The sequence below is a fragment of the Pocillopora verrucosa genome, chromosome 10, assembly GCF_036669915.1.
Source record: "Pocillopora verrucosa isolate sample1 chromosome 10, ASM3666991v2, whole genome shotgun sequence".
NCBI lineage: Eukaryota > Metazoa > Cnidaria > Anthozoa > Scleractinia > Pocilloporidae > Pocillopora > Pocillopora verrucosa.
Genome location: NC_089321.1, coordinates 13,627,376 through 13,648,224, shown reverse-complemented (window position 1 = coordinate 13,648,224; position 20,849 = coordinate 13,627,376). Strand labels below are relative to the sequence as shown.

The 20,849-nt window shown below is 37.9% G+C and overlaps 1 protein-coding gene across 4 annotated transcripts in view; it reads right to left on the bottom strand.

The window, feature by feature from the left end:
* The window catches only part of LOC131771746 (cyclin-dependent kinase 6-like), a 24,651-nt gene extending 3,802 nt beyond the window's left edge, over nt 1–20,849 (bottom strand). The window contains exons 1-6 of one of the 4 annotated variants that reach the window (XM_066173144.1): nt 20,831–20,849; nt 7,866–8,293; nt 4,926–5,064; nt 2,302–2,469; nt 860–1,020; nt 149–284 (exon numbers count right to left, since the gene is read on the bottom strand). In XM_066173144.1, the coding sequence (XP_066029241.1) occupies nt 149–284; nt 860–1,020; nt 2,302–2,469; nt 4,926–5,064; nt 7,866–8,077 (816 nt within the window). In that variant the 5' untranslated portion in view covers nt 8,078–8,293; nt 20,831–20,849. Of the gene's footprint in view, nt 1–148; nt 285–859; nt 1,021–2,301; nt 2,470–4,925; nt 5,065–7,865; nt 8,294–8,532; nt 8,607–17,747; nt 17,769–20,626; nt 20,781–20,830 lie in introns of those variants that run through there. The other 3 variants (XM_059087598.2, XM_066173143.1, XM_059087599.2) reach the window with 3 other exon arrangements.

Here is a 20,849-nt window from a genome sequence, read left to right as displayed (position 1 = left end):
AAAAAGAGACAGAGTAGATCTACTCCTCCTGGATGGAATACTTCTGTAGTCCATTGCAACTAAACCACAGAATTTTGTCAAATTCTTCATGTACAGTACATGAACCAGTAAGAGTTTATTTAGTGATTGGTATACCCATGTATCTCACCTTGAGTAAGTTGGTTCCACTCTCGCACATCTCTGGTATTAACTCAGCAAGTGAGAATGAAACATATCTTGGGAATGATGACCTCTGAAGAGAAACACTTGATGGCCAGTCATTCTGCAATGGAGTTCCTAGAACACTGTACATTCATCAAAGATCATGAAAGAAATTCAGTGATAGAATGGAGTTTGAATGACACAGCTTCCTTGCTGAATCAGAAACCACTACAGTAACTGCAGTTTGCTGAAGCATACCACTTTTAAGGGGCAATATTGTCATATTTTAAATTAGCTCAATCTGATGGTAACTCTGAGGAAACTACTGTACATTTTATTTGATATAGGTGTAATAGCAAAAGGAAAAACATCCAAGTTGGTACTTCAGACAAAAATGGAAGAAAAAAGGCTGCAGAAAGAGATGACAAAACAGAGTACAAATTTATGGTAAATTCTTCATCATGTAACAACCTGGACACAGTGCACTGTATTGGTCATAAACATGTAATTTTAACATGTCTCAGGTGATAAAGTGATATTTGATTTGAAATAAGAAGCAAACTGTTTTTTTTTAAGCCTTCTGTCCACTAGTTCATTGAAGTATACTGCAAACCTTTTCTCAAAAAACATCTGTTTTCTTGAGCATGACAGTGATACCTTTGCACAAAAAAATTCACCATGGGTTACAGCGTAATATTTTTCTATACTAATGGTTTACCTAAATATTTTGTGAAGCTGATCTACATCAGATTTTCCTTCAAACAGTGGTTTTCTGTTATAAAGTTCAGCCATAATGCATCCAACACTCCAAATATCCACAGCTGTGGCATAACTAGAATGAAGAAGAACCTCTGGAGCCCGATACCACAGTGTTACCACCTGAAACAGAAACAAAAAATTTAAGAAAAAATTGAAATTTGTGGCAGAAATAATTATAATCAGCTCAACCCAGCTTTAGTTATACTGCTGCTGTAAGTTGCCAAGTAATTGATGATGACCTGAAGAAACATTCAGTTTATCCTTCAACTCCCACGAAACTTCCCAGGTAGAGGTTTTCATCTTGATCGAATCCAAAATCCTCATAACTAAGTCACAAGGAAATGTATTGCAGCTAGAAGGGAGCATTAACAATCAGATCTGGAAAGGGTTGGGCAGTTTGATGGCAGAAGGAGAGCAACAGTAGTTCTGTAATCAACTGTTGTTGGTAAATACATCTAACAGTGACTGACATTCCAGTGACCTGAGCAGAAATTATCCATCAAGTGAAGTGAGGCGATTGTCAATTGAATGACAGTCAATTAGTTTCCAAAAACAGAAAAATTGTTGAAAATGTAAATAGAAATTTTTCGCAGAAATTTTGCTCAGCTCAGTTATAATACTACAAAAAAGTTTTACACTAAATCATCTTAATGTAACTTGAAGAACATTCTGTTTTGCACTCTGATCACACAAGGTGGGGTAGTTCTGTAACCAGCTGTTGTCGCTAAAAGTGACTGATACTTCAGAGAACAGAGCAGAAGTCATTAACAGAGTTAAGTGAGGTGTTTGTCCATTGATTGACTGTTCATTAGTTATAACAAACCTCACCCATGATATTTGAAAAATAACTCATCCTCAACTCTGATGATAACTTCTGCTCAGGCTTTCAAAAGACCAGCCATTGTCAATTATAACAGTCCCTTTTGGGACTACCCACAACTGAATGATCATATAGTGAGAATATATATAAATCAAACTAAAAGGCACCCTTCTATAGTTTTCTTTGGTTTTTAACAATTGACTCTATCTTAACAGAGACCGACATGACAGTCACCTGTTTAGGGTGAACACTTTGCAGTGCTCATAACTTTTTTGCAGTAGGGAAAGTTTGGATCACTGACAAATGCAAACTTTGTTTTTAAAAATGTTGACAGCACACTGTTCAAATTAATGTGGATCTGTGCATGCTACATGTACTCTAGTATTATTGGTATGGAAGTACAGTTAGCAAGTACATTAAATCATAATAATTATGATTTAATGTACTTGCTAACTGTAAAACATTGCCCACATGGGTTTTAAAATTAGCTGTTAAATATTCAGCAGTCAGTATTCTATTGTTAATCATATGACATGAAACCAGGATACCTTTATGGTTGCAGTTGTATCATTACAACTTACCACTGATGTCAAAGCCATAGCATCTCTGTATATCCTAGCTAATCCAAAGTCTGCAATCTTTACTTGACCAGCACCTGAGATCAAGATATTCTGGGGCTTCAAATCTCTATGGACAATCCGGTGAGAGTGCAAGAAATCCACCCCATTCAACAGCTGATGTGTTAAGTCCTGTCATGAAATTTGTGAGAGGGGTTTGTGTCAATTAACAACTTAAATTGTTACAAATAATTTATCATTTCATTGGAACTCCATCAATCCTAAATACAATGTACAGTGTATAGACTTGCAAAGTTTTTCAGTTAAAGGTGTGAGCTTTAGCACAAGGTACAGTTAAATCCATAACAAAGTGTATTTCTGAAGATGCTCCAAAAGTTTTTTCAAAGGAATCCTCCAAAGTTTGGCCTCCCGCTTTCCTCTGTTTTCTTGTGTTTGGAGCTTTGAAAGTTTTTTCAAAGGAATCCTCTAAAGTTTGGCCTTGTGCTTTCATTTGTTTTCTTGTGTTTGGAAACCCTGATGAAACACAGTGCAAGAGTTTTTGGAATAGTACTTCTAATATAACTCCTGCAAAACTGTCCCCTCAAACATCAAGATTTGTTGGGAAAAACAATTATTTAAATATGGAGACTTAAAGTTTATTTCAAATTTTCAATATTTAGCTGGACAATGTGTAAGTTTAGGCTGTAAAAGTAAATTCTTACTCAAGATCAGAGGAGTTGGATCAACAGGTGTGATGTGGCATGAGACGAAATTTTTTTACTCACAGGCAGAGACAGCTAATACAATGATGCGTTCACAACTGGGCCATAAAAAAGCATACTGAGTTATAAAAATGGGTGGCCGTTTCCTTGGGTATAGTCATGTTGACATATGATACAGGCTTTGAAACATCCACATTTGTAACCTGAGAATTATGATTTAAGTCACATAAATAAATGAGGTGCTTTTGGCAATTAAACAGGCAGAACTGGAGTTCAAACTGAGCAACCAATATCACTGAATTTTTCCAAGTGGTGTGTAGTAAATTATTGTACTCATCAAAAACAAATATTCTGAGTGAGGGCTGTGGCCTGACAATTGCAACCTATTGAGAGCTAATGTTTCATTACTGCCCATCATAACTTTAAATTTCAATTTATAAACTATGCACAAACTTTGTATTTATTATAAGCTACAGTATGATGATCACCTAGTGCATTAGACTCAAGTTACAACTTTGGTCTTTGAAATCTATATATAGCTCTGTACATCCATGCATAAAGCATTTTAGGTTAAGTGTCAAAAGAACTGTGTTCATTTTGTTCAATCATTTATTTTGTTTTACATGTATCTTGAATTTACAAAGCTTCTCCTCATGGAATTCCCTTGTTATAAGCATTGCTTCATGCAGATGTTTGCATGACAAGGTTTAAGCAATGTTTTACCTCCTTTCCCTAACATTTTAATTTACTCAGAGGAAAACATATTTTGCCACATTTAGCCCAAAATTAGCATTAGAAAACATCTCTTAGTAAAAAGTTTTAGCTGCTGTCAGCCTTTAATCTGGATGGTCTTCACATTTAATTTTTTCTGAAAGAATGTTTTCCACTTATATTATGTGGGATGAACAGTGTTAATGCTTAATTGGACAAAAGAATTATTGCCAAATCCAAGATGAATGAAGAAGTGACATGTTCTCTTTAATGAATGCTGCACACTTTGAACTCAACTAATATAATAGACTTTGGTTAAATCAACTGGCTATTGTTTGAGGTCTGATAATTAACAGGGTGTGTGAAAATAAAGGCTGTTTTGCATATACATTAGAAAAGGAGTTTCAATAACAGATACCGAAGAATTTGACCTTTCAAGTGATCTACATGACTTGTGCCTTGAAAAATGAGAATTAAAATTTTGTTAATGACATTAGGAGTATTTTTATATGCATGATCTCTTTAGCTGTGTACCCACCAAGATTCACAGAAATGAATCAACTATTTAAAGTTTGGAAGCAAAACATGGATTGTCATGAATACTATTGATTACTAAATCATATGTTATGGCAGTATTGCATGTCTTTGATCAGAATAATGATTACCTAATAATGTTACACAGATTGTGGTCCAAACTACTTATGAAACATGATTGTTGAGATTTGGAATGGATGAATGAGTTGTTAGAATACTTGAAAATGAACCAAATTAAGTGGTTTTAAATGTGTCATCCTCTATTTAAACTATAAATGGCTCTTTACCGGACATTTTTTGAAGTGTTTTTTTTCCTTTATCCCATTGGAAAGTTATGCTTTTGTGGGCGCGATTTACATGTCATTAAAATGCCTTCCAGAGGAGGGGGGGAGACAGATCTAGTCACTGGAGAGAAATAATTTTGCATTTAGCAAAGTTTTTCAGCTTTTATGGGCCCAGGGTTTGGTCTTAAAATTATTCAGAGGGTTAGTGCCCCCCCCTAGGACACCTCTTGTGGGCAGGGGTGTTACTTCAAGTCCTTATGTCATTTGGAGGGGATGCAACATAATGCCTCATTTGGAATCAATTCAATCTTCAAACCTAAACCATTACCCCTTTGTACTCCTCCTTGGGGAAGCAAAAGTTTTGGATTTTACTGAATACTTTCCACGTCAACAATACCTTAATTTTCCATTCTGGCAATCCTGGTTGTGGGCAGTTGTCAAGATAAGCACTTAGATCCTGCTCAATGTGCTCAAAGACAAGAGAAAGGTATTTCTCATGACCTGTTGGTGAAGTTGTATGAAAAACATCCAGAAGCCTATAAAAGAAGTGGAAGAACCCAATAAATCACCATATTTAACCTAAAAAGGATTAGCACAAGATCAAGCTCTTTGCCTCCAATCTCATCCATGCCATTATGGCTGGAGTCGGAGGCAAAGGGCATGGCCTTGTTCGATCTTGCCAACTCCAATGTTAATAAATACAGAAGGCGAGTGAATTTCAAATCTGTAAAATAGGTCACTTGAAGACTTTTCTAGCATTTAATTTATATTCCGTGTACTGTTCTCTAACCAAGAGTGACTTGGATGTTTCCACTCCCCATGAATGGGATTGCAGGTTACCCCTGGCATTTCATCAAGGTTCCCCAACATATTATGCTCCTATCCACTCTAAACGTTATGGAGCAAGGAACTTTGAACGTCAAGTGCCATGCCCAGGGCACAACACTATACCACAGTCAGGGCTTGAGCTTGGACCAATTGATATGGTATGGGTTGTCTAGTGGGGTAACCCGGTCTTTGCACTTATGCCAAAGGTCCTAATCCTCATTTAAAAATGATTGGAAAAAAAGAGACAGGTTTCACTCAGAATGGGAAGCAAAAAAAGTCTTTCCACCCCTTTTCTCCCCCACCCCCTCTTGTAAAAAGGATGGTGGGTTTATGGAATGTTGATTATGTAAAAGCCATGATACACATCTCATTTAAGTCCGGAAAATCACGATTGCAATTTTAATAGTTGAAATTGAAACAGCCTGATGACTCTACATAACTTGATCTTTTTATAGAACACGATATGTGCACCACTGTATATCTTGAAATGTGAGAAAACCCAAATCATCTAAATCTTTAATTACAGAACAATGAAGTATTTCAAGGTCGTGCTCCTGGGTTTTAGAAGATCGAAGACGCACACGTAGGTGTGAAATCACGTACACCGCAAAGGGTAATTATCCACAGAAGATCCATTGTTAGCAAAAATATGTCCTCAAAAATAACGAAATTTAAATGAGGGAGTCACTAACTAAATGATGGCTACTGCCCACCTTCATCACGGTAGAATCAAGGAGAGGATACACTGTTAGCAAAACTCCGACAAGATACTTAAAGAAAAGGTTAAGATGGAAACATGCAACGCTTTTTGAGTCATGATACTTAGTCGTTGAAGAGTTCATTCGACGGAGAGTACAATCAAACCGTATTTTTACCAAAGGCGTTCATTTTGTTGGTGAAACTCGATCTTGAAACATTCTAAACTTCTAAGGCCAGAGGAACCTTTTATAAGGTCATCATTAATTGCCCCAGTTTCGTTTAATACTCCATAGAGGATTTGGAAGGAAGAATTTAAAATACACAAAATAACCGTTTCCGTTGAATTATTTTGTAAACAAAATGTGATTTCAATTATCTTACGATTCCGGGAAGAGCAATTGCTAAAATTGAATTAAGATGTTTTAAGATTAAAATTATGGAATCGAAAGTGATCGCAGTTGGCATGTATATCATCAAATGATTCCCCGAGGAGATAAAGGATGAAGTCTTGTTTCGTCTAAACAAATTAGTGATCAAATTTCTTACCCGTCGATCCAAGGAAAAAACTTGGGGAAAGAATGCACACTGAGTGTCTAGAGTTATCTGTTATGCCGTTTATCTGTCACTGAATTCCAGTCGAATAAGCAAGACGTACTTGACAGTTTTCGATTTCTTTTGAGTCGAAGCCTTGTTGTAATCCCACAGGAATGTGAAATCCTTGATCAAATCTTCTTCTTACTGTGTTTGCTCGTATTCACATCGAGATAAAACACCGCGTTGAAAGGTCGAGATGAACATCACTCAATCGTTTTCCAGAAACATGAGACATCAATACAATGTAAACAGCGCTTCCAGAAACAACTTGTTGCGAGTATCAGCGAGCAGAAATGTCAGGCCATCAGCGATCTTTTGAAAAATTGGTCTATTTTGTCTTCAAAAGAGCGTAAAACAAAGTTCTGCGGCGATAAAATCGAGGCGATCGGCAGGTACAGTGGGAAAGTGAGTTTTAAATTCACCCTCCACCTCGCGGTAAGTCGTTCAGCCAATCAGACTATCGTTCGTTTGGAACAATTCACTTCCGGTGAAATCATAACAGACTTAAACTTCCGTTTTGATGCTCTCAGCTCGCCGGGCAACGTAGTGGTCTCTTCGGAATCTAATCGACATTTTCGTGAATCAAGAACTTACAAGACGATGATCATATAGAGAGAGGTATCGGAATATTTTCAAATGAATCGTGATTTATATCATTAAGCACTGTAATTGCTTCTCGTTGAATTGCTAAAGCTCTCAATTATGCGATGTATAAACACATTTCTGAGCCGAAATTAATTTCTGACATGCTGCCTCAAAGACAATTACAACTTGCCAATGTGTTCTACATCATACATAACATCTTGTCTTTGTATTCTACTGAACATTTTGAGCTTGAAGTTACGCAAATAAAATTGTGAAACTATAGGTTTTCAAGCTCCTCGGAATGCAACGATTAAACAAAAGATGAATTTTAATCATGTAGTTTTTCTGATGGCCAAATTTAAAGACCATAAATCCCTTTTGTAATTTTTTCTTTGAGTTACGTTAGATTGTTTAGACTTAATTGGGACTGCACCGATGATAGAAGCGCAGAGAAATGAAAAATTAAATAAAATAGAAAAATTCTTGACCATGGGAAGGGCTTGAGGTTTCGCAAGACTCTTAGGGGGTTTGCACAGGGAAGCAAGGCACACCAAGAATTCTGAATCTCCAAAATATCCCTTAAAATTTATCACTTGCAACTCAAACAAGCAAGAGAAATCGTTGATCCTACCTTACAACATTTTCATGCGCGAAATTGTCGATCTGCTTGAGAAGGGCTATTTCGCGGATGGTAGAGAGTGGCATTCCTTCATCGCCGTTGTTTACAATTCTCACTCTTTTTAAAGCCACAAAACGGCCTTCGTTTTGAAGATCGCGGGCTTTATAAACAGTACCATATGCCCCATTACCGATCTCGGCCACCTCTTCGTATTTCTGGGCCATTGCTCAGAATTTCGAAGCAATCTGCGGGGCGAGGATCAAGCTCTCATTCTTTGATGTGCTTTGTTCACTTTAGCGTGACATGGCGAAGCCTCTGGGGTTGACACAAGATTCTCTCCCGTCTTATCGCGTTGACCAACTGCAAGGATTGCCACCAAATCCTAAGAATCTGGTCTTCAATCTTCCATGGAGGTCCACCTTCTGTTTCAGAGACCTGAGCTAAAGACAGAATCGGATCGTCCGCTAAAAGAGTTTAGAGATTTGATAGTGCTTCATAAATGCAAAGTAAATATTCAACTTTCAATTCCGCTCCAGTCTCGGAGGAATTGGGGGCCGCATACGGTTTCAATTCAACAGGTATTTGGATCAAACAATGCCTAAGAGGTAGAATAATCACACTTTTGCCTAAATCCGCCGGCCAAATCGCGATCATCACGCTAGGCCCACCTAAAACTTACTTTGATCAAGTACACAGCCCCGAGCTCGAATGAATGAAAAAGTCTGATTAGGCCTTCTCAATAAAGCTGAGGTTGCAAGGTCCGCTGCCCCGACCACGTGCGCGCGATTACGTCTATTTATTTCCTGTTAATTTTGATTGGTTGCCGAGGGATTCCGCTCTGTGTATCGGAATGCAGGCCAACTCATTGGCTTACATTTGTCACGCCCTTGACGAACCCGGCCAATAGAGGTAATTAGAGCTCCCACAAAATATAATTTTCTACTTGGAAAAAGAAAAGAAACACGACGACCACCTACTGGATAGAAACGGAAAACGAATGCTGGCAAATAAAATGTTGTCTCTTAGCACATGGCTCGACATCTGTGAGCCAGCTCAGATTTCACTTTCCATACCACACAAACTGCCATAATCAATATGCAACATGCAAAGAACAAATCTGCGTCAACAATAAGACACGATCTCGAAACCTCTCGAGTTCAACTGTACGTGAAACATAGGCTTTATTCGCGAAAGCCATCAACATCGTTATCCCAAGAGGTGGAGATCTTGAGCACATTTCTTAGATCATATCATAATTGACTTTGTCCGTTGTCGAGGCAACAGATCGATCGATTACAATATCGGAAATTGAGTGACACATGTCTTGTGCACGCAGTCGCCGCAAAACCTGGTCTTAATGCAACGTTAAGAAAAGCGATAACCCAACTGTTTACTGCTAAAAATTGACAAAGGAGCGGCAAGGTGGCACGGCCCAATAATTTCTCACGAACAACCTGCCTGGCCGTCACGGTGAAAGATTTTCACATTGAGTAACAAGGAGTTGATTGATTTCATAAATATATTTAGAAAACTTGTTTGGAATTCCCTCGTGGACGTCGGAACACAGAGACTCCCTGATAATATAGATTTTTGTATTACTACTGCAAATCTGATCGTTCACGCGACAACTTCCGATACCGAAATATGATTTCGTGTTTTCTAGATAGTTGCCTAACTGAGTTTACTTCATTAAGTACGAATGCATAAATCTCGTTATTGTTTTGCGCATTTCTGTCTGACTTCCCACAGTAAGAATGCGTCACTGGTCCCACGAGGTTACCTCAGTTTAGAAAGAGTTCTGCATATTTTCTCTTTGCAAAAATTTGTTCTTGTGGAGATGAATTTTTTTTTTTGGTGTCTCTTCTTATTTACTGAGCAATCGAAAATAATCAACTGTTTCGTCTGAAGATGGTGTATATAGTAGAGAGGAAAAATAATTTCACCTTACTCTTGATGCACATACAAATTCTCAATACTATAGCAATAGGGACTTATAGCAGCGAATAAGGAGAGTGCATATGTTGCACTGGTCGTAATAAGGAAAAATATCCAACCCATAAAACTCGACTGGATTTTTTACTGATGATCAAGTTCATTAGTTTCTAAAGCCATTATAAATACGATCTATCAAAATTCACCTCTAAAAGGACGAGAAAATAAGGTTTTGTTATTTACCAGAAAGAACAGTTAGACGAGACTGAACAAAAAATGATTGAGGTCTCACAAACTTGCACCTCTAAAGGAATTTATCCAAAAGGCATACGCTAATTTTATTTACTAATCATTAAACTCGTACATGGCTCATGCACAATGCTAAGATTCCTTGGCCAATTTCTGTTGTAGTCAAAAGTTACACCAGCGGAACGTGCGTTGTGCGCATTTGTAAATAGTAACTCGGCCATTCTTCTGCGGTTGCGGTCATGAGTCGGTCACGAGAAGTGTGTGGGCGGCACCTGTTTCTAGGAGTGGTATTTTGAGGCTATTGATAACGCTAACAGTGCCCTATACATGTCGCTAATTAACGTGAAGTTAGTCATTCAAGTTAGATTCGTGATGGAAATGAGGAGACTGGGGGTTCTTGTAGCTCTCTTTTGGTAGCAAAAAGTACACGAGGCAGGCAAGACATGACAGGAAAGCTAGAATTTGTATAGCGGGTATTGCGGTTTTCGCTTTTTGCGCTATTACGGCCCTCTTTTTTTCCTACATTCTGGTTCTACATTGACAGTTTTTTCATTTTTCTTTTTTTTTACCATTCGTTATCATTTTATCACCATAGGATAATTTTGTGGTTCTTAATCTGTTTTCTAGTTGTAGATAGTAGTTTCACAAAGAGAAGAGGTATCATTAACTTTGTTACTTTCCTCTTTTCCAAAAGTTTTTTTTTCATCGCGCAGTTTTCTGTTTGTTTATGTTTCTGTTTATTTGCTAATTTGTTTGTTGTTTGTTTGTTTGTTTATGGTTTACGTATGCCAATGAAATGGGTACCTTTAACATATTAATAATAACCTTGGTAAATAAACTTGTAGTCCGATGAAATTTCCTCTTTCTAATTTGATGAAATACTAACAGATTTTCTTAGACTTCACTCTCCATTTCTACCGTTTCTGATCCTTAAATCTGAAGTTTGCCCTCTTATCGTTGAAAAATAGATAAATATATTTATCTAGACAATCCACAAAAAGACGTTCTGTTTTCGAGAGCACGAAATTCGCACTGTTTGGCGCTCCCACTGAACAGACAAACACGCTATCAACAAATTAACCCTTTCATTCCTTAGATCTTACTAGTAATTCTCCTTACTGCCTGACATACATTTCTTCTGATGTTAGTTTGGAGAATTTGATATTAGATCGACGAATAACTCTCAATTAATAGTTTCTTTTATTCTCATCAGTTGTCTGCCTGATACAGTAACGTCACTGTAAGGAGAAATTCGGTCTTGGGCACTTATGGTTGAAAGGAAAGAGCGAGCCATCGAACGATGTGGTGCAGGGGATCCACACCCAGTGAAATATATACAACTCGTTTAAAGATGAAAAAAAAAAAAAAAAAAAAAAGGTTATTAAAAAAGGCCTGACCTCACAGCTTTTGATAACTTAGCTAATGAAGACAGAACTGATCCAAGACTTTCGATACTTTTGCCGAAAAGTAAACACCCACATTCGGTTTCGAAAGTTCACCATTAGGGTCAGTCTCGCAGATCATATCGTCGTAAATAACTGATTAAATTTCTAGCATGAGCTGTTTTTTCTGTTCAAAGAAGGTTTTGGTTCTAGATCTGAACTTAGCTAATGAAGACAGAACTGATCCAAGACTTTCGATACTTTTGCCGAAAAGTAAACACCCACATTCGGTTTCGAAAGTTCACCATTAGGGTCAGTCTCGCAGATCATATCGTCGTAAATAACTGACTAAATTTCTAGCATGAGCTGTTTTTCCTGTTCAAAGAAGGTTTTGGTTCTAGATCTGTTTGTTTTCAGTAAAAATGGTGTCCTATAAGAGATACCACTTCATTGCATGTCGCCTTTCTGCACATCAATTATACCATTAGTGTGACATACGCTCACCGCAAATATCAAATTTTCAGGGCTGGCCGACCAAAAAATCATGGTCATCAATTGAGAGAATTTGCTTACAGAGTGATATAAGATGGCAAGACCGTGCTTGCAGAAAGGGCTTGAAACGTCTCATGTCATTTGTAATGGGACTTCTCTGTCATGATATAATCAAACTTGAGTCAAAATCATGTTAACCAAGTTCCTTTAGTTTGCATAAGCACACAAAACACTTCAGTCTGTACAATATTTTCACAAAGTAAACTTTTGCGAGCTCATTGTTAGCCGTACAAAATTAATCAGGACACAGCTTAGCTCTGATCGCTGAGGAAGTATGTTGCCTCTGGAATGTTCAGCTATCAAGTTCACAGAAAAGAGAAAGTCTGCGGTCTTTTTTTTGCTATGGTATATTCGGAACGAAAGGGCACACCTTGAAATTCAATGCCTAGCTACTTAATTTCTCCAACGTTTATTGCATTACTTGTGAGCCTATTACTCCATTTAACTATCTTCCTAAATTGTTCCCACGTATCGGAAACCAACGTTACACAAACCTAACGAAAACACTTCAGCCTGAAGTATAAAGATGCCGAAACACGTTTCAGGAAGTCGAGTTTGAGTTCTTGTCGCGTTTCGATTGGCCTTGATCAATAAACATTTCTGTTTGAGTTTGAGGAGAGTGTATATTCTTGGCCTCGCTTGACAACAGCATATTGATTCAATATATTACTTTAAGTGTCTTGGAAAATAAAGATTGCAATCGTGTTTCCGGTTCACTTGGGTTCTCACGCAAGAATCGATGGGGCTTCTGCTCTGTTTTAGAGACGAGATGACACGATTCTCGTAAACATATTACAATTGTATCAAAATAAAGTACCACTAAGGTTCCATATGCGTCTGTTTTTATGGTCATAGGAGACTAAACAGGAATAATTGGTTAAGCCAGCTAATTCATTACTTTTTTGGAATTTCGACCCGGTCATAATATCCAAAAATATTTCAAAGAACTCCTCCTGTTTTAAACACAACCAAGACGTAAAGTTACCCTAAATAAATAACAAACACGCGATAAGCAAGATCTTTCAGAAAAATGTGGTTATTAAACATCAAAATTGTCGTGATACGGTTGGAAGAGAAAAGCACCCCGTGTGCCCGCTTTAAATTTCACGCACGTCGATCCCAGCTGGCATGAAGAGAAGATATCTAGGAAAGGAAAGTATTGTCAATATCTTTCAACGTGGTCAACAAAAGAGATGAATCGACTCCTTGTAACACTTTTTTTGTGTCTCGAAAAAAGACAAGGTTACATAACCTATGTCTGAATGAAAAATTACCAACCATACTATTTTAGAAGTAAAATTCCTTGACTCTCTCGGAAAAGAGATACATACGATCACCCTTTTTTTAGAATAAATCAGTAAAATTGGTAGACTTGCTGATAAAGATAACAGGTTTAGGAATTGTGCTAGAGAGACGCATTTGCCGTTGTAAATATGGCAAAAAATCTTTGACGCACTGACAATGCATTTACAGTATCATAAAGAACCAGGCTCGGCGCTCACGCACGTACAAACACTAGAGTCACTGAGCTCGTGAAAAAACAGAAACTCGTGATATAAAGGTACTACCGATGTGTTATTTGATATATCAATGGCGATCAAATTCCTATGGGCAACAGAAGACTCACTAAAATTCACCTCTCTCCCATCGTGGGGCTTCGAAGTCAATTTGATAGTGGCCCTCAACAGTATTTGGTAACCCCACCGGTATAAGTTCCGTGGGAGCTTCAAATCTTTTTTCGGGATTTACTCCCTGAAATTACCTCAGTTATTAGTTATCGGTAGGGATCGACGTACCACACACTTCTCATACGGTTGACTACCGACGGCCTAAAAAATACCTGTCAAGCTGTCCTTAATCGCAGATGGTATTCCATCGTGTCACTAACTTCAGCTCTGGTTTGAATCCATTTTTTGTCATCTTATTTCTGTTATCTATTGTATGAGTTATTCGTGTTAGCTGTACGGATGTGGAATGTGGAAATACTTGAACGACCGGCCGAAAGCAGGCTTAAATTTTTGACTGTAAATACTAGAGAAGATTACAATGTAACTTCTCCACACAGTTATATTATTTCAGCAATCAAATAATGAGAGTTGACAAAGACGTCAAGTGTAGGATATTATACTTACATGTACATAATTCTGCCTCGAAGGGAGAATTCAGCTGATGACACCGTGGGAATTTAACGGTTAACAGGAATCAAGCAGCCAATACCAGGTTTTTAGAGCAATTATCAAACGCGTGTCGAAAGTAATTTGGGATTGCATTGGTTTTGTTTCCTACGGTTTATAATTGGTCCAGAAAATTCGCGCCTCTCCTCTCAACCAATCAAATGCAAGACTAAAACCATTCGCAAATTGGTCACCCGCGTTTTCCCGCGCTTCTGGCAGTTTTCATGTCTACATTCTTAATTCTTATTGGCTATTCATGAAATTTCCTTTATTGGATTGGCCGCTGTAATTGCTCCGGTTTACTCAATCGTATAGCGTTTAAAAAGGTAGTTTACGGTATCAGGTAATTATGGCGAGGATGGTAAGCTTGCCTAAGGGATGGAATGTTGCGACGTGAAAAAATGCCTTGAATGTGAGCGAACCAAAGTCATTTAGGAACAAACGATGCCTGTTGTCTTAAATTAATCATGAATTGACATTGTGCAAAGTCGACCACTTAGAGCAAGTCTAGGTGTAAATTAGCACTTCCTGGAGATAAGGACAGATCTCAAGCATGCAGTCAAACGATACAATTGAAATTTGATTTAGAATTAAAGATCCTACTTCGATTTAAACGATTTCCTGCAATTAGCTGCTGTCAATCCAACGCAAAACTTAAAAAGTTCTGGTCTTCGTACACCATTTTTTATGCCGGATTATCTATCTGTGTTCTCAACTCAGTATACGGTGGGACACTTTCCAGTTTTTCAACTCATTCAATCTTGACTTTTTAAGTGTCAGTTCTCCGCCCTGTATGCCATACACTTTTCATATTTTAAGCTCGGAGAATTTCGTATCTAATCTATAAATCGAGCTCCTGACTGATTCTCATTTTCATTGCTTGAAAATGTTCTGATACTGAAAAGAAAAATTCCCTTTTGGTCAGTCGTAAGAATGATAGGGTTTTAGTTACTGTGTTACGATAGTCTACGTGGAGAGTTTTTTTAGCTCTGTGAAAATTGAAAGAAGACCATAAGATTTCACTTCGGAAAGGAAAAACACATTAGAATTAATAGTAGCTCAAGATGGAACAAGGTTGGCAAAAGTGGGAAAGATTGCCCTGGATGAAAAGTGAAAAAGTTGGCGAATGAACGATGCTTTTTCAAGATGCAAGAGCTGTGAATTACCTTCATTGATCGTTAGATAGCACTGTCTAACTTTTGAACGTGCAGAACCAGTTGTATCGAATTATGAATTGACATCGAGCAAAAAACCAATTAGTAAAAACGCGAGTGTAAATTAGGACTTCCTGAAAATAAGGATAGATATGAAGCATGCACTCAAGTGCGCGCGAGCTTCCTTCGCTCTGAATGATCAGCTGAAATCTTCATCTGCAGGTGTCAAAAGGAAAGCGCGAAGGGGAATATAGAGACCCCTTGGATTAAAAGGTTAGATGTATCTTCGCCTGACGGTGTTGTATTCGTGTTCTCGACCAAAAGGATCACATACCATTCCTTTACTTGGGTTTCGTGGCACGAGTCACTTGTTATCGGTCAGAAAGTGAACACTACCTGTAACTTGAAGAATGCTACGAAGAGTGATAGGAATCTAATTTCTCCACAAAACATTATCCCTAAATCTCACATTAAGGTCACGAACATAAAAGAAATGATCACCCTTTAAAAGAGCTCAAGATTTTTTAAAAACTTCTCCTCGTTAGCACCTCAGGAAATGTATTAAGAACAGTATGGAGAATATGAACTATGATGTAAGGATGTAAAAGGTTGATAAACCTAATAAGAACAAGTCAGCTAAGGATTGACTTGAAAAACGCGGATTGCCAATGGCGAACATCGAAACTCGGTAAATTTTGCTTGACGCACAAATTTTCAGGTGTCTCCTTTTAAAAAGCAGCACTGACCGGAGTATGGTAAAGATCTTTCACTTGAGAAAGGTATTCCATATCTGTCTAAGTAAGTCCTTACATACAGGATGTTCAAAGGACCGGAAGTAATTTAACAGGCGTTCTTTCCTTCTTGCTGTGATTACAACTGAAGTTGTGTTTGTTTTATAAATTCATGGTGATAGGAAAAAAAATGCTTTCACTCATTGTTTCAACTATGGTATCATCTAGAGAAATTAGGAATGTCGTCGTCAAGATTGATAATTCACTCTTTAAGTTCTCTGACTCGTTGTTTAGCTAGAGGACCTTAAAATGTCGAATAGAAATTGTACCAAATCCTAATGGACCATCCTCGATGCATTTGATATCATCACTTCCATCTGTAAACGCCTTATCATTTTCTCCAAAGCAGTGCTACATAGGTGCCGCTGATAACGTTTTCTGCATATGTTGTGTGGGATTGTGATCAAAGTCCTTTCGCGGGGAACAAAGAACCCGCTGAAACTTACCTCGCTCTTTAAAGTGAGCTCGGTAGCTACGGTTATATTTATGCTCAGCTAGTATTTGAGATAGGCACAGTTTCACGCCCTGTCATAGCCTGAATTATCTTTTTCAAAGCTGTTCTATCTGCAATTGCTTTGATTTCAGTTTACATGGAAACATGAATTTAATACTTGGCATCCAAAGATAACACACGATTCTTTTACATTATTTATGGCAAGTTTCAGTGTTTGTCTCCTTCTTGTTTATCCAGTTGCGAGAATTAAACACTGAATTTGAATTAACGATCAATTGATCAGTAGAATCCATTAGACTGAAACCAGATAAAGCTAAATAGATCTGCCCTCTTCGTGGGAGCAAGGTCTCCTGTCTACACATGGTAATTTAAACTGTTCTGTCAAAATATGCGATTGTTGCCAATATCTTAAAAAAAGTGTCTTATAACTGATCATAATTGAGAGATTTTCATCGTGTTAAACTAGGAAACCAAAGACAGAAATGAACTGCAGGCCCGCCGATGGAAGTGGAGAGAGCCAGCGCAATAGAGTTCATCGTCCTATATTTTGAGAGACACTTAAGGGTGCTAACATGGTTGGCTCTGCGAAAGACTGAAAAGAAAATCGTGTATGCTGAATGGCTCCTAGCAGGCATTTCTGCGGAGTTTATATCAATTTGTCTGACTTCACATCTTAAAAGAGAAAAAACGAAGCTCTAGGATAGCTGGGTCGTCTTTGGTAAAAGACACCCTCTCTTCCTGCCTTATTCCTGCTATTCGCGCAGGGTCTTGATGTGGAGGGCGTGATTCATAAGTGTGTCTCCAATAAATGAGATAAAAAAGCATAATACCGTGAGCCCTGCCGCACGCAACCGAGCGAGAGAACAACTACTTGCACCCGGTTTCATGTCTAGATAATTAATGACCATCTGGGGACTTATCATGATCCTTTTGTTTAAAATTGTTTTTAATCCTACGAGTACGCAATGAGGAGTATTTTTGCGAAAGTTTACGGAACCGGACTTTCAAAGGAAAATTCTTGAACTTAAGCCCAGATCTTCTTCTAAGCTGTCGAGCCGAGTATTTCTATTCTTACAAAAATATTTTTTCAGCTTCAATTAGGCTCAGCTTAAGATGAACTCTTGGCCGCGATGACATGTTTTTATGAGCAACAAGCTTCGCGAAATAAGAAGAAACCTACAGCTAGTATCGATGAAGCATACCAACCCAAGCCTCTGCTGTTTTGAGTCTTGTAAGTACAAGGTGTCCACAGCTACCAGCTGGGAATTTCAATTCGGTGGTGTCGACAAGCTAAGGACTGGTTTGCAATGAATAACATCAGTCTGAGAAATTACAAAGTGTTCAGGTGATCTGGTCAAAGTCCAAAGGTGTCTTTTGCATTGTATCTAACGGTATGTCTGGATTTCAGGCGCAGCTTGGCAGAAAATTCAATTTTTTAATGCAGAGAAACAAAGACAATTTAGGTCAAAGTGCTCACAAATAAAAGATAATTGATTTTCTCGAGTTGACCTAACCATTTCTTTTAGTGCTCTGTACCGTAATTTAACCTGAACAAACTCGCGCGTTCGAAATTATGTAGAAACGTCTCGCCTATATCGACAAACCACTCTTTCTCTCTATAAACTGAGTTGATAAAGAAAATTGGCTACCGAAAGAGTTCAAAAACTGATGTTTCGAGCGTTAGCCCCTCGTCAGAGCCAATGGAAAGGATTTAACAAGAGTGATTTTATGAAACCAGAGTTATTCTCTGAAAATTAGGATTGAAGAGTACAGTAGGAGTAAGCAATGACGATGACTGCCCCAAGTAAGCGTCGTGTGTTTGAAATGACCTCAGCTAGATTTACTCCCGGAATACATTTCCTTGTAAGAGGGTCACAGTAGGGTTCCCTTACCTGCCAAACGACAGAACGTTAGCTGTAAAAATTTATGGATTTTTACCGCTAGTCGTTAAAAAGTAAATCGTCTATATACGATGTATCATTCGAGAGGTGAGAGACCAGTCGTAAATGTGTTTAAGGATCCGTAAAATAGCTAAATTTTTAAAGGTTAGCCGTAAATGCCATCACGCCAATGAGGTCCTCTTTATCTTAATTAACAGAATCATGTCGCGCCATATCACGATGACGGCTTTCTAGGTGATTAGTGTTTCTCTTCTTACGGATTTTTTATTTTGGAGTTGTGCATGTTATATCAAATCTCGGCAGGAGTTGTTGAAAAGCTCTTTTGCTCTCAGAATGATAATTAGAATTTTATCTTCGTCTATGTGAATACGTTATGGTAGACATTTTTCTTAATAATAACGTGGCATGAATTTTTCTCCGTTCTAGCGCTGCAAAGCCTCGAACATTTAAGGGGACACGTGGAAAATAGGGACAGTATTTTGAAAACGCATATGTAGCATGACTGATTTAATTTAAATGAATAGTTTCATTCGGTTCCTTTGTTTCGCTTTGTACTAGGGAATGTTTTTGCATTTCAAAAAAACTATTTAATCCTTAAGAGAGACTAGCATCTATTTTCGCCCTTTAAAATCACCAATGCATCAAAAATTTTAGTCGTGAGTAGAAACGAAAACAGCGAAAAACGAGGGACAAATTCTGCGGATACTTCAAGTGAACCCTCTTCTAAATAAGACTTTGAAAACAATACAACAAAAACAATGGAATGATCAATCATCACTATAATTTACTTCTAACCCCGTGGGTATCACGTGGTCTTCAGGGGATGGGGGGAGGGGGGATATCAGTAGTACCCCTCACGGGGGAGGGGTACTAAAAGAAAATTGGCTGCCAAATAACTGTCAGGGCCTTATCGGGGGATCGGGTGAATTCAATCGTGAAACAATTCAAATCCTCCAGTCCCTTTCTCTTACACCCCTTCCCCTCCCCGGTGATAAATACTGACTGTTCCCCCTTTTACTTTCCGTGATTCATAAGCGCTGTTAATTGATCTGAACGGACATGTTAGTACAAGGGTGTACCTAATTCAGTCGTCTATGACAAGAATTGAAAATGCAAATCTGTCCTTATATCTTTCTTTTTTTTATTATGAATTGATAATCAGATCACCAGTTTCGATCCAAAGTGCTAATTCCACTTTTCAGTCTTTAAACTTCCAAAGCTAAGTTTAAACATGTTACTCATTCAGAAAACTGATGGAATAAACAAACTCGTTGGCTACAACTTGCCAGTTTTCTCAATGTAATGTCACATTCTCCATCTAATCTACAAGGACATGGATGTGAGTTGGAAGGGAGAATTCACCATGAAATCAATAGCTAACCGACACCTTTAAGCTCTTGTAAATTCTTAACGAAGCATACCTCTAATTTTCAATCATGCTTTTTAAATGATTTATAGTTTAATTCATTCTGAAATTCTTTTATCCTCTGATCAAATATGATTTATACTGTAAATGCGTTAAAATTTCATCAGCATTCATAAAATACTTCATATGGAACCAAATAGCTTCAATGGCGCTTGTGTAAGTCGCAACAAAGCCTGCGTTCTTGTAAGAAGTCTTTGTGATATAACTACGTGTCCTTGATAGTCAATGAATCTCGCCCTCCTACCTAGTTACTGTAATGTGTACTGTCATCAACCTCCATTCACTTTGAGCTGATTTAAATTCTCCGACACAGTTGATGATAGCTTTTCGTGTCTCGCCGCAAGACGAGCAAGATAGTTGATGGTGGCTAATAAGAGATTCTACGCCCTTACTTCATCCACGAACACGGCATCAATAATTTTTCCTGAGCTTGTACAGAATTTTCATCGCTGATAACAATTTTTTCCGTGTTGCTTCAACCAGGAATGATAGGACGCTTTGATAGTATTTCAACCGCAGGTTTGAAATTAATTATGCACACACGAATCAGAAAAAAAAACAAAAAAAACATTTAAAATAATTTATTAGTCTGTACTTTATATTTCCAATCAAGTAACCTAACTTGATCAATTCGTTCATTTTTCATAGCAATCGAGTCGAGTCTCGAACTTGTTTCATACAATTGATCACCGCTTAAGCTAAAAATATCACAACTGAATAAGAAATTAAAAAGGTTATCATTTCGTAATCATACATACCTCGATTAGCGTGACTCGTAGGAGAACGCACACGAGTTCGTCGAAAGTCCCGAAGCTACACAATTGACCACACGGAGATGAATGGGAACCCGCGCCTAAATGCACGCTTGCTTCAAGAGCACTTTGTGTATTAATTACACTGAATGATAATATGGATTTATGTATAAATTAGTTGCAAAAAAGTCATTTACGTCACAAGCTCACCAGTCCACGACGACTACAG